The following is a 15271-nucleotide window of genomic DNA, read 5'->3' on the forward strand; positions in this document are numbered from 1 at the left end:
ACAGCTTAGAAATCATAACAGTGATTCCTACTAATAGGTAATAGGACTGGTAACAGGAATGAAGAAGCACTTCATGTGCTGGTAATAGTCTATTTCTTGATCTAGGACTGCTGTTACATGAACATGTTCATTTTTTGAAAATTTTGTTGAGCTGAACACTTGATTTGTGTACATTTCTGTATATACATTTTACTTTAACAAAAACATAAAATGTATAGGGACTATATTAGTGGTGTTGCTGTTTACATTCACATGTTATAATAGAATAAATATATAATATGCCTAATCACAGAGAAGTTTAATAACAGAAAACCACTAGGATTTCTAGAAATATCAGAGGTTATCTCAGAGTAACTGTAAGCATTTGAGGCTCTGTGCCTTTCTCATCAAGGTATTTTTCCTCTTGTGTTGGAACCGTGTCCCAGTTCAGGGAGGTAGTAGCCATAGCTGATCTCTTCATGGACCTTATGAACACAGCATCTTCTGGGTCATCAAACACAGTTCTGCAAAAATGGCAATATGTCAAAAAAAATATCCATTAAGCTACAGAGAAATTTTAATTTAAACAAATAAATGCCATATTTTTCTATGCTCTTTGGAGCATCGTACCACTAACAACTTTGGGCTTCTACTGACAAATGACTTTCAGAACTATGAATGTTATTTTTCCTATATATATTGTTTATTTTTAAAAATTCAGTCTTTGAACATATTTGGGATCAGCTATTTCAGTTTAGATCTCACACATTAATGTGTTTATGATTTGAAATCAGTGTTAGATGGTTAAAATATTTCTAGATGCCATATGCATATTAGTATCTTAAATATATTTTGTTAGATATTATTTCTCTGTTATGTATTATTTTAAAAACGTATTTGGGGATATATTTTTCAACCCTGAAACCAAAGAAAAACCTAAGTGCAAAATTGAAAAAGAATGATGATTTTAAAATTCATCAATATGCATGAGTTTGAAAAGTTTTCCATAGTTTAATGAAGCATTTGCTTTTGAAAATGTAAATTCCGGGCAGCCCCAGTGGCTCAGCAGTTTAGCACCGCCTGCGGCCCAGGGCGTGATCCTGGAGACTCGGAATCAAGTCCCACGTCAGGCTCCCTGCATGGAGCCTGCTTCTCCCTCTGCCTGTGTCTCCGTCTCTCTCTCTCTGTGTCTCTATGAATAAATAAATAAAAATCTTTAAAAAAAAAAAAAAGAAAATGTAAATTCCGGTGAATATAAAATGTTTATCTATATAACTGCTCTCACTGAACATATTTAGAGGAACATTATACATTTATAATTTGCTAGTAAGTCTTAGGTTTTATATTTTATGCATTGAATCAGACTTTAATTTATTCCTGGTTAAAATAATAATATCCAAAACCTAAATATGTCAAATATGAGTAAATAGCTTGTGCTTATTTGTCATAGAAAGACAGTAATTTTTCCCATCCATCAGTTAGTCATTCTTTAACTAAATGTAAATTTAACTAACCAAAATGTATTTTAGGAAATGAAGGTAATTTAAAGTACATACAATTATGAAATAATTTGATAATAAAAGTAAAGTTTAAAAAATCACTTACTTGTCTACATTATTCGCAAATGCAAAGTCTAAAAAAAATACATTTCTGTTAGTATTTTTCAAACATTCAGCATTTAAAAACAATGGAACAGTGCTATAAAGGAAAAGTCTAGAGCACAACTTTCTGGTTTTTGAATGGTCATTTTTTAAAATTTAAATTCAATTTGCCAATATATAGTATAACACCCAGTGCTCATCACCTCATGTGCCCTCCTTAATGCCTGTGACCTTGAATGGTCATTTAGATGAATAGTTCAATCCTTCAAAAATGCCTTGATACTACCTAAACTCAAACTGGACCTTTCTTAGATATAGTGCCTTGGATTAGCTTAAATTCTGAGGCAAATTCTTTAATTCAATACAGATCTCAAAACTCTGGGAACAGGAGGCTTAATCAATTAAGTTTCCAGTGGAATCCAACTGGGGATTTTTGTAATTAGGATATGGAGTCTCATACAGAAACCAATCCTCTTTTTTCAGATAGACACATGTATCTATAAATGAACTAACAGACCAAATGAGGAGAAATATTTAGGGCAGTTTAAACCATTTGGATTCTTGGCATTAACTTCAAAGAAATAGAATAAACAAATCCTAGATCACAAGAATCTCCATCTTCCCTAGCTTTGGGAGCTCAAAGGCTGTCCTCAAAGCTGGGATTTCTTATGGTATCTTCCAGAGACAGTCATTGCTTTGTTCATTCCTCTCCAAAGGCCTAGTGCCAGGCTAGACATGGAATGTACCAGCACCTGTTGGGCCACTGAAGTCCACAATATGAGTCTTGCCAATCTGCAAGCAGCAGGGAGCAAACAGCCTCTGCCTTAGAAGAGCTCATGGCATCATTCCCTTCACAAATGATGCTTCCTTACTGGTTTAGGGATCACACTTTGAGAACCCCTGCTCTATGCTACACTTCTGCATCCTGAACATGTCCTACAGACATTTTTTTTTTCTTTCTCTTCTCTGGGACATGTAATGGATAAAGGAACAAGTTCAATGACATCTTGTGAAAACAAGCATAGAGAATGATGGATTCTACAGTATAACTGGCCTGGTCCCTGAAAAAGTCATGGAAACAAATTTAGAAATCTACGAAGTTTAAAAAGAGTAAAGGTCCGTAACAACCAAATATAATTATGAACCTCTGACTGGATTGCTTTGAAAAAGCAGCTATAGCAGCCATATTGGAAATACCGGGAAACTTTAAATATATATTATTATATATTATGTAATATGAGTACACAAATTATTTTTTTTAGGTATGATATGGGAATTTGGGATATATAGGAGAGTGTCCTAGTGGTGTAACAGCCACCTTGTAACCAAAAAATACCCAAAGAGTAGGACAAAAGAGAGATCTATTCTTGAACACTGATGATTACTGCTGACTTTTGCACTAATACCCTACCTTTGTATTCTTTGCTTTGTGAGAAAAATCGCTATTTCCTTAAGTCATTGATGTTGGATTTCTGTTGCATGTAAGAACTTAAATTCCAACAGATGAAACATCACTGAAGATATTCAAGTTATATTTGTATATAATGACTGTGTATATGAATCCAACCCAAACATTAATGGTGGTTATTTCTGGGTGAAGAAATTGTAAATGATCTTTATTTCTTAACGCTTTTTTCCATGTTATCAAAAACTTATAGCTTTAATTGGTGAAACTGGTGATCGTGGTAATAGTAAGCATAGCTTATTAACTGAGTATTTCATACTACACTAGATACTGAAGTGAGAACTTCAAGGTAATATCTCATTGTTACCACATTACTTCACTTAATATATGCAAATGCAGATAAAATTGCATATTGCTTTAATTTGACTAATAACATTGGGAATATTTATTTCACTAGGTGCTTAGCTTATTGTAAATTTCAGTTGTTACTATTATAATTAGATCAGCCAAAAGTTGGAGGAATTTTAATTTCATCTTTTTTTTTTTTTTTCCAAATACCTGGAGGTACTCTCTGGGATGGTTTTTGCTTAAATGGTGCTCTAGGATTCCATGAGGCATCTACTCTTCTTTGGAATGCTATTGATTGAACAATATGAGTCCTTCTATGGTTAAAAATGGTAATCATTGATCTTCTTTCTTTTTCTGTAACTTCTGACAAATGCAAAAAGTAATGTTATTGCATAGCATTGTAGAGATGCAGAGTGATTCAGAATACAGTTGAACACTTTCAATAATGCGTTTATCTAAAGTATGTTATATGTGAACATCCTGCCAAAACTGTGAAGGGCAATCACAATTATTTCCATAATCTTATAAATGCTTAATAAACAAATGCCACTCATGTTGTAAGGCACAGATATTCCCAGTGTACCCCAAGCACTTTCTAACACATCACCATGGATGGTTGAAATCACATATATGATACATTCGTTCAGCTCCTCAGGGCTGTGAGGAATAACAGGAATAATAAACATTAGGTTTTATATTTCCTCATTAGGAAGTTAGTAATTAATTATTAAGAATGTTCAAACCTATAGAGATGGAAGATAAGTAGAGAGATGGGCAATATACATTTGGAGGTAAAAGAAGCTCCACCCAAATGTAAAGGGTGATGCAGTGAGGTTGATTATCTTTGTGACTTGTATAAATCAGACATACTAGTTTATCTACAGTGTTTAAACTGTATTCATAAAGAAATCATTGAGATAACAAAGAATACTATTTTTAGAATTTAAATAAGCCTTAAGAGATTTAGTCCAATTCTCTCATTTTTGAAATAAAACACTAAAATGCCAGGAATAGATGATTTGGCATTCAACACATTCATGTCAAACTCAGGAACAGAAGACCTTTCCTCACACTTAGATGGCCTTTTCAACATAGTGATCAAGAGAAATGAAATCCTAAACTAGGGCATATTTTACAGGTCAAAAACTTCAAAACTAAATAATTGAAAAACTTTCCTTTACAAAGATGATTATTTTCAAAGACCTTCTGCATTTTTAAACTAGTGATTTATAAGGCTGCCTTTCAAATATTTCTCTGAAAGATGTATGCTTACGATTTTGGTCAAGAAATTCTATTCCTGGAAGGTGGTTGATTATATATAAACGGTACAGGTTATATTGGCACAAAGGGTTTTGGTAGAGACCTGCAAAGAAAGAATCCAAATTAAGATGTCATATTTCAAAACCAGTTTCTTTTATCATTTGATAAAATATAGGAAATTGCAGAATTAATATGAAACCTAAGTACATGTAAAGCTTTTGCTTCATAGACCAAACCAATGGCCTAACCAAATGCATTTATTCAGAGCAGCACTTATTTCCCATTTGTTAAATTCATTCATTCAACAAATATTTTCTGAGTGCTTACTATATACCAAGAACTATGTGAGGTGCTGGGGACATAGTGTTGACCCAGATCTACCACAAATGAGGAAAATTTTAACATGTCCTTAAGTTAATTAGTAAAGGAAGGACAAGATATCAGCTCTGTAGAGGTCTTTTTTTTTTTTTTTTTTTTTAAGATTTTATTTATTTGAAAGAGAATAAGCTGGGAGAGGGGTAAGGGAAGAGGGGGAAGCTGACTCCCCACTGAGCAGGGAGCCTCATGCAGCACTGGAGCCCAGGACTCTGGGATCATGACTAGAGCTGAAGGCAGCTGCTCAACTGAGGGAGCCACCCGTCACCTCTGTGGAGGTCTTGATGCTGTTCTTCATTAAAGAATTTTGTTCACTTGCTTCTCTTCTTCCAGTCTCAAAGGTCACAAGGGTGCCCTGTGGAGATGGGCAGAGGTGCAGTACACTGATCTGATACAGTTTTCTTTCTCCACTTAAAACCATTGCACATGGTTCAGAGCATGTAAATACCCCTAGCAGCTTCAGATCTCAGCAGGAGCAGAGCTGAGCAGGTGCTGATCTTGCATCTTGTCTACCTCTGGCCAGACGCACATGCCTCTAACCTCCTTTGCTCAGGTGCCAAGATACCTAATGAGTCACGCTATCACAGTGGCTGGAGGTGGGAGGCAAGCCCATGTAGCAGAGCTCCTGTCGTTTCTGACGTCACATTCTTTTTTTTTTTGACCTCACATTCTTTAGGCATCTGTATGCAGGTATATTTTTTTTTAAATCTTCAACTAGAAGTTGTGAGGGTTTTACTTTTATGGAAAAAGCAAAGAATTTTCTCTATTAACCCCCCATAGATGTATTAAACAGGGTTACTTTAGTACAATGTGAAATAAAACTTTTATGATTTCCACGTGGGTGTCTTTAGCTATTGGATTCTGTCTACATGCAACTTCTAGAAAACACTTTTGGAAAATACATTCGGTGAGGAGAACCACTAGGTGGCAGTAGTACAAAGAGTTCCAGCCATTGTACAACTGCATTACTCTCACAAAATGGGGCTCATTTACTGTACATGTTAAATTTCGGAGTAGTGCTGTAGCATTTGACTATAAAATAGAGAGAGGCTTGATAAAAGCATGAAAATATTAGGCATTAGAAGCCCAGGAAAAAACAGTTGGCAAGATAAAGAAGATGGGGGTATGCTTAAAAGACAACAAACTATTTTGCCAAAACTTGAAAAAGTTTTAGCAAAATCATCTAGATGTTTTTCCTGTAGGTTACATAACATTTTGATTTTATCATATAAACACAAATTTTTCTGGCTAATAAAATCATTACATATAACTATTCCCCGTGGAAAACTTGAGCTTTAGAGGGACTTAAAGCAGGCATCGTCGGAAGACATCTGGTGCATAATAAACAAAAACTATCAGAATTAGGCATTAAAGAAAAGGTAAAGCCAGGAGCAACAAAGAACTTAAAAGATAGGAAATATGTATGCAGTGGGGGAAGTGAGAGGAAAAGTGAAATGGAAGCTTTTCAAAATTTCTCGGCTGACAAAAAGGGTTTAAATTTTAATCTAAAAGGGAAGGAATTCACAGTGGTAATGAATAATTATAACTACTGGACAAGGAGTAGAATGGGTGGATGTATATTAAGCCAGTAATACGGACAGATTTTAAAACGGGGATCATGCATTGTAGTTTAAGCCAGAAAGAGAAAAGCACCTCTTTCAAGGATGTAAAAGCAAAACACAATTGTTGTTAATGAGAGTTTTGGAGGAAGAAAGCATTACACATGCTTCAGTGCAGAAGTCTGCTCTGTGGTTACTGTGTTGGAGAATCACATCTGGCACCTCATAACCCCATCAGACATTCAAGCAGCCAGGAGTAGAGTCTGCTCTTGCCTATGATGTGAATAGGAAATGTACCAATAACATTTACTCTTTGCACCCTCCTTCATATTCTCTTTTCCTTCTCAGAATGTTCCTATTTCATTTATTTTCTTGGCTTCTCCTCCTGGTCTTTAGATAAGTCACTTCTATATGTAAATTGAAAACCTGCTGGCTTCAGCTAAACAAAACATCAAATTTGGATTTACTACTCTTACATGACTTATTAAGAATGCATCTCAAGACTGAAAACTTGATGTGTTTATTGTAGCTCACCATCTACCTCATCCTGATGTAAAATCTAAAGGACAGCAAGTCAGAACACTGGGCTGTTAGGCCAGCCCCTGCTTAAATTAACTTTAAAAAAAATAGAATTAAATAATTTGAGAGGCGTTTCATCTTTATGATTTTTCACTTTTTTCCTTGCTCTTAAGTTTTAGAAAGAAGCAATCTTATTTTCAACTCTTTTTCCCCCCCTTCTATACTATAAACATTTATCATTTTGGATTTATGAGTTTTGGATTGATGCTATAAAATTACCATAAATTAAGTTTCTAAGATATGAAATTGGTTTCCTGTGTCTGAAAGTTCTGAAAGCCTTCCGTGATGTATGGGTACATTCCTTTAGAAACTATGAAGTGAAATTGCTTACACTTTCACTTTCAATAGGTTAATACTATTTAATCCACTTTCCCTCTAGGCTACTTATAGAGCACACCTCGGTGGCGCCAGCACTGTCTTGCTTATCTTAATTTGGGATTCCGAGTCTAAGCAATTTACATGTATCCAATAATATATCAAAATGTCTCTACTACCTTACTGCACAAGCTTGAATTACATGAGTCACATGTGTGATGCTACTTATTATTGAAACGGAGGAGAAAAAAGTTACCTAAGTAATTGGCTTCAGTCAATTTTCAAAAACTTTTAAAGCTAAATTAGAAACCATCATTAAAGTGAACATTAGTTTTTAAGACCACCTTTGAAAAAAGTTGATGTGATTAATGATATACCAAACACCCATTGTTTTAAAAGATTTATTTATTTACTTGAGAGAGAGGGAGAGAGCATGGGAAGGAGCAGAGGGAGAGAGAGAGAGAATCTCAAGCAGACTGTGTACTAAGGGTGAAGCCCAACATGGGGCTTGATTCAAGGACTCTGAGATCATGACCTGAGCTGAAATCAAGAGTTGGGTGCCTAACCAACCAAGCCATCCATGTGCCCCAAAACATCCATTTTAATAGATGGGGAAAATGATAGGTAAGTTTAAAGCAGTTATGTTCTATATCTATACAGAATAGCCTGTGGAAGTGAGCTTAGCTGTCAATGGTCAGACACTATGATTTTGAGGTTCTGGCTCAAGGTTACTTAGTAGAGTCAGCATCTCCATTGTTTCCACCATCTTGCTTTGAAAGCTGTGGGCCACTGAACATCACATGTTTGTACTGAATATGGAAATCATCCCCGACTTTTAAAAGATGAACTTGGACTAACACAGGGATTAAAGAGAGTTGGAGGGGTCAGAATATCCTCTTCTTTGACACAAACAGCAAAGATCCACTTGGCTCTTTTTTATTGGGTGATTCTTCTGCTTTGTTGTTTGGGAGGGATGGTCCCACCTTGAAGGGCATTTCAGGTAGAAGCTCAAATGAAGGGACCATTGAGATCATAGTCCTATCCTGATTTCGGTGTCCCTCTTCAGCTCCTGGCTATTTGCCCTCAGCAGTGGACTGGGGCCAAGTGTAGGAGGAAAGAAAATGTTTAAGAACAGAACCTGAAAAAAATGGAGGCCCTCTCCTGAGAGGGGCACTCTATCGCTCCTGTTGAGTCCTTAAAGCACTGCTAGGAAGCAACTCTTAAAGATGATGGAATGCAGGTGTCCAAGTGTCCTTCCCAACAGTGGAGCTTAATGAAACAAAGCAAATTTGAGAGAAATGAGGAGAGCAAAACTTGAGGAACAGGAGAATGTAAGTATTTTGTGGCTCCTGCTGGTGGTGGTGTTTTGCCCACGTGCTGGGAAAGAAGCAGAGAGATGGAAGATCAGGGAAAGTCATCTCAGCCAAGAAGTAGGATTTGGACACACATTAGATCCTGAATTAGAACCACTTTGCTGAAAGGCAGGGAAGAGGAAGCAGGAGCTGGGGAGGGAGGGTATGGAAAGGCAGACCTCCTGGAGAGAAGAGGTGGGGCCCTCCTGACTCAGCCTGGAAGTCTGGAAGTCAGGAATTCCAGGTTCCAGGACCTCACACTTGGCTGCTGGGTTAGGCCTCCCTGAAGCTCCCGGCCCTGTGTCTCCTGGGCCATCTCTTGGCAAACCTCCTCACAGACGCCAGTGGAGGGGGAAATGCCAAAATGGATTAGAGGTTTCCCCTCCAGGCTATTTTCTCACCCTCTGAAGACCTTGTAATTGGAGTGGAATAATAACAACGCTTTAGCATTTTATGAGGGTTTTATGGCTTGAAAAGGCAAAAATGTTAATGCTTGAAAGTGTATGAATCTCTCATTTTAATTAATGAACTGAATCTAATCTATGATTGCAAATGAACCTCAGAGAAACTTAATCTGGGCACATTACTGCCCCAATACAATGAGTAGTTCATTACCTAGGAACTTTTTCCCATAGAGTATCTTTAACCAAAATGAGGCAAGTAAAGTGTTCACAATGTGCGTATTTGCTACCAAGACTTTTCTCAAAATGCTTCTTTGGGGGAAATTGGACATAGCATTCTCTCCATTTCAAAAAAATAATCTCACTACAAAGATTCTCAGTTGGAACCACTGTAGTTATGTAACTTGAATTATAATCACTATGATTTTAAGGAAAGGTCACTCAAACTGTTGTGACAGATAATGATAAGGACTTGAAATTAAACTACCAGGCTCAGAGAACTAGGAAAGGCACTCCTGTACTCCAGATCAGGGCTGACACAGTTCTGTGCTCATGCATACACAGTGAACAAGAGAGGCATGGGCTGGATTTCAGACTACCCACTCCCTGGCCAGGCACCTTCATTCAGGGCATAATCCTGTTGACTACGATAGGACAAACTTGAGTGCTAGCTTCCGAGTCTTGTTTTGTAAAATTGCTTAAATTATTGAGTTCTTACATTTAGCAATCTGATTAGTTTCATATCAAGCTCCTTCAGCTCTCTAAGAAATATTTAGGTCAAAAGACATAAAACCATAAACCATGGGACTGTTGTGTCCCCTTGTATTGGGGTGTCATGTAGTGAATGCATGATAAATATTTACTGAATGAATGAATAAATGACAAATATTTATTAAGCAAGTGAGTGAATAAATGTGAAACAAAGAAATAAGGCATGAGTTTAAGTTTTGGCATTTCTTAGTAGTTTGGTTAAAGCTCAAAGACTTGCATTCCCACCATTCAAGAGGAAATCATTCTAATCACATCATAGGATTGCTGTGAAGATTTAAATGAGACTATAATAAGCATTTTCTCAACGGGAAAGACATTCAAATATGTTGTTATAATGATGATTATTTCAAATGTCAGTTATGTTGTTAAAATCTATTTACTACTTAGCAGACTTTCTAGACTGTGAGCATATTAATTCATCGTCTAATTTACATAATCTACAGTAAAACCATTTTTGAGTTTGTTACTGCTTCCAAATAACATTAATGTCAAGAAATGCTCTTTAAAAACATGTCTTACAGAGGTAGCTTAATATTTAAGGTGATCCAGAGAGCTAGTTCGTTTCCTATTATATGGAAAAATGAAGATAAATGAGAGTTCCAGATCTAGCATAGACAGTCTTTTCATCACCAAAGCATTTGTTCAACACACAAGGGCCAGATAATTCCAGTACACAGGCAGGCCAGTCCTGGGTCTTTCACAGACCTTATCATGTTTCAAAAATAAGCATGGGATTATTTGGCATCTAAGGGGACAAGGCAGCCATGTTGCCAGATCCACGGGACACCATTCAGGGTGTAGTCAATAGAAACGTGCCCCTTGGACCCGTGAACTGAGAAGAATAAGATGGGAATAACCAGAGATAATGAAAACCTATTTAAATGGGGGAAGAGGAGAAGAAAGGGTGGTGATAGATACATCATAACTAGTGAATGGGTAAGGATGGTAAGTGGGGGTGAATGGTCTTGACCAACTGCCCAGTTTCTGGCCTGAGTAGATTTGCTGAAGGGAGGCGTGGGATATGGGAATCAACTCAGATTACTGTATGTTTGTGAACATCTGTCTCCAACTTCTTTCCAAAGGGAAAATCAACATGATCTTAGATTAACAACAAAAAACCCCATGGAATTCTCATGAACTTGGCATAATTTTAATATTTGGCTTTGAATAATCTACGTATAAGCACATGAGTCATTTCTCCTCAATACAGTAGATGTTACTGATTAGCACTGAAAGCAAATGAAAACTATAATTACTCTATGTATTGATCTGATCAGAACCTCCACCATCAACACCATTTGGCACATATTCAAAACATTGTTTCAGGCAATTCTGAGAAATGAACAGAAAATGAAGAGGAAAGAAAACCACATCTATTTCATGACATTATATAAACAAGTCTCCCAACTCTAAAGTTTGGAAACCCACTCATTGGTCTGAGCGTCTTTTCCCTTGGTACACCCAGAACCATTTATTCTCTGTTGCAATCATGCACGGGTTATTCACCCTTCAAGATTATAAATTTATTGAGCAAGAACTGTGTATTATTTATTTTTCCAACCCATTTCCACTTTCTTCCACTACGTAGGTCACTTCTTTGCTGGGTGTGATTCAATATACATGAATAAAATTTTCTGTTCATCCACTTAGAAAGCTTTAAAAAAAACTTCATTTTTTTTCTTTTGGTGTCAGCTTTATTAATATAATTCATATACCACATGACTCACCCATTGTAAGTATACAATTCATGTTTTTTAGTATATTCAAAGAGTTGTGCAATCTTCACCACAGTCAATTTTAAAATATTTCCATTACCCCTGGAGGAACCCCCAAACTTCTTATTCTTTAGCTGTGGTTCCCCAGACCCCTCTGTCCCCCAGCCCTAGACAAACAGGAATCTATTTAAAAATAATCACCTCTCAGTGTTGTTATCTCCTCAGATGTGTCTATTCTGGACATGCCATGTAAATGGAATCATAGAATGTGTGCCAGAACTTAGTTCTGAGATAAAACCAAACATACAGCTTTAAACATGTAAACCTTTTGGCGCTTTTGTCACTTCCCTTTGGCATGCCATGTCATTTCTCAAAATTTTTTTCTACCTGTTATTTTTTCAAAAGCAAGTTTTAAAAGAGAGTAAGATTAAATCTTATTTTCAGGAATATTTAAGTATTTAGTTATAAGCATTGATCAATATTAACCTTAAAAAATGAAACCTGTCCCATGTTATTACTATTTTAGCTTATGGCCTTATAAACAGACAAACTGATACTTAGGATCTTCAGATTTGGCATCCCCTTTAACTCTTTCACTGTGGCATCAATGTTTGTCAGCTCATTGTGGTGTAGCAAGAGTATGTGCAATGAAGGCAAAGAGTGCAGGCCTGAAAGAGATTTTGTTTTTTACGAGATTTTAAACATTTGTAATGCTAATTAAACATCCTAATGAAACAAAAACAAAGAATACATTTCAGCTGGTAAAAGGAGTCATTATTAATAATAATCTGACTTATCATTAAGAATAATACAACAAAGCATAAGAATTTGAATAATTGAGTGTGATGTGGGCCTGTGGAGCCAACTTCTTTCCACTGTTATTATTTTATGTTTTTTTTTTTTAATTTCCTGTAGCAATAATTTTTAAATTTGATTTCAGAAGGCTTATTTTCTTTACTCTTCTTTTGGTTGTGTTTTGTTTTGTTGATGTTACTTAGATTCATGATGCCAGTCAAGGGAGTAATTACACATTTAATTCAATACCTTCCCCAAAATTGCTCAGGTAAATATTTTCTTTACACCACAGGAAGCCACATATTAATATCATTTTTGTTGATTCTAAATTTCACATTTTCCCACATTTTTAACATAAATTAAAATGAGTTGCGTCTTTACAGTAGCTGGCTGCATCATAGGTGAATTGGCAAGATTTTCTTTCTTAATGGTACATGGAATCATGATGATTCTTTTGGCTCTATGATATGTGATATTTTAAAAAATGTGTGCTGAACCTCTTTGTATTTCATGATCCTAGTAGATCAGGTACTTTCATCATCAACTGAAATTGTCAACTTGACTTGAAATTGTCAATTTAGAGATAGTTACACATGTAAAATTAAAAATTTAACATGTAAAATGAAAAGAGGAATTTGGCTGACAAAAATTATAGCCCCTAAAAACATGAAAACCATTTATAAAGTTGTTATATTTATTAATGCTCCCAAATATTGTTAAAATTTGTTTCCATAATACCCAGTTTGTGCCCAACTATACAGGAGAATGGCAAAATTTCTATTTAAAACAAGTTTCTTTTATATTTTGAATAAGGCACATGACAATATTACATTAAAATTGTAATCTAAAGCACATTTCTCAAAATGAAATATACATAAGGACATTTTAAAAAATAGATTTCCTCACATATTTCAACAGAAACGTTAAAAACAGATTTTTGTATGCCATTAGTGATAGGATAGTTATCAGTTATTACTTAATTGAAAATCTATTCAATTAGCTGAAAAAAAATTAAGACATACCTTTTATCTCAAAGATGGCATTGTTGTTTAGATACAGTTCTGTCAGACAAGAGTTTCTAGTTAGAAAGGTTATTCCTTGGAGCTGAAAATGAGAATTAGAGAATAATATACTTTCTACAGTAATTATATAGAGATATAAATAAATGTGTGCATATATGTGTGTGTGTACATAGACATATTTATAAAATTATAATAAGGTTATAAAGTTTGATGTTTGTTATTATTTCTGACCATTTGGTCTGGGCTATGAATTTCCTTCTGGATTGTCTTTGAGGGCATTGTGATGAAAAGGATGTTTTTCGGTAATTGAAGACAAACCTCTCATCCTGTCTCTTGCAAACTTCTTGCATAGTTTTCCATGCCTCGGTAATCTGGCCTAGCCCCTTTGCTCTGACTGTGCTCCTCACACTTCCGCACCCTGCAGTTTCATTGGATCTGGCCCCACATACCCACCAGGTGATGATCGCACATAATTTAGTGACTAGTATATGCCAAGGCCTCTCTCCTCAATGCTGAAGCCATTTCTGCATCTGTGCATGAGTCATGCCTTCTCTTTTGCCTGCATGACTTTTCTCCCTGGTACATTTCTGATAGTTCCTGAGGCTCACCCTTGTCCAACAGGGCAATACCAACCAATACCAATACTACTCGAGGGGTGCCTGGGGGCTCAGTCGGTTCAGTGCCAGACTCTTGATTTCGGCTCAGGTCATGACCTCAGGATCATGAGACTAAGCTTGGGTCTCACACTCAGAGAGAAGTCGGCTTAAGAGTCTCCCTCTTCCTTTGCCCCTCCCCCATTCACGTGCATGTGCTCTCTCTCAAATAAACAAAATCTTTAAACAACAACAACAACAAAACCACAACAACCAAAAACCCTCCATGCTTGAGTGAGCTTCCACAGGAGGTTTCCATTGCTCCAGAGATTTGTTGAAACAGTTCTTTGGTCTCCTTGCATCTCACTACTGTCTTCTCATCCTGTTTTGACTCACTTTTTGTTTCTCTCAACTTGCTCCTGCGTCAGCACTTTGAGTCTATGAATCGTCTCCTCTTCTCCAGTTTGCTATCCTTTTGTAAACAGATCTCCACCATTTGGCAGAGGACTCCGTCACCTGAATACGCACAGGAAGTCAGGTGCAGTGCTAAAAGCCCCACCAGCCACAAGCCCCCTGTGGCTTCACAGCTCCTCTTTTTCAACAAGGCCTGTCTTGACCAGCCTCCACACCCATGAACCTCCCCATTTTCTCGACCACTCCAATACTTCATTTGACTTGTACAATGAATCAACTTGCCTGCTAGTTTTATGTCTTCATTAAGGAAAAGAACCATATTTCTTTTTAAAAAAAATTTTATTTATTCATGAAAGACACACAGAGAGAAGCAGACATAGGCTGAGGGAGAAGCAGACTCCTTGCAGTGAACCTGATGCAGCATTCATTCCAGAACCCCTGGATACCTGAGCCAAAGGCAGATGCTCAACCACTGAGTCACCTAGGTGCCCCCAAAACCATATTTCTTCAGTATCTTATCCCTTCCCTTCCACCCCCCATTTTCCTGGCAGTATGGTAAAGTCCCATCTTTTTCCATTTTTAAAGATTTTATTTATTTGAGAGATTGAGTGCGCAAGAGAGAGTGCGCAAGAGAAAGAGAGAGCAAGCACGAGTAGGAGAGGAGGGGCAGAGGGAGAAGGAAAAGGAGAATCCTTGCTGAGCAGGGAACCTTGATGTGGGGCTCTTGATCCCAGAACTCCAGGATCATGACCAAACCAGAAGTCAGAGACCTGACTGACCAAACCAC

General features: G+C 36.7%; 1 protein-coding gene across 5 annotated transcripts in view; it reads right to left on the minus strand.

Moving 5' to 3' along the window:
* Positions 1–277: 277 nt before the first annotated feature.
* LRRC72 (leucine rich repeat containing 72) overlaps positions 278–15271 on the minus strand; it is a 33920-nt gene continuing 18926 nt past the window's right edge. For 4 of the 5 annotated variants that reach the window (XM_077856666.1, XM_077856669.1, XM_077856665.1 and 1 more), the window contains 6 exons: positions 13478–13559; positions 12218–12328; positions 4607–4696; positions 3544–3696; positions 1585–1612; positions 278–503 (listed from right to left, as the gene is read on the minus strand). In XM_077856666.1, the coding sequence (XP_077712792.1) occupies positions 341–503; positions 1585–1612; positions 3544–3696; positions 4607–4696; positions 12218–12328; positions 13478–13559 (627 nt within the window). In that variant the 3' untranslated portion in view covers positions 278–340. The remainder of the gene's footprint in view (positions 504–1584; positions 1613–3543; positions 3697–4606; positions 4697–12217; positions 12329–13477; positions 13560–15271) is intronic. The other variant, XM_077856668.1, reaches the window with a different exon arrangement.

This window comes from Canis aureus, chromosome 18, assembly GCF_053574225.1.
Source record: "Canis aureus isolate CA01 chromosome 18, VMU_Caureus_v.1.0, whole genome shotgun sequence".
In the NCBI taxonomy this organism is placed as follows: Eukaryota; Metazoa; Chordata; class Mammalia; order Carnivora; family Canidae; genus Canis; species Canis aureus.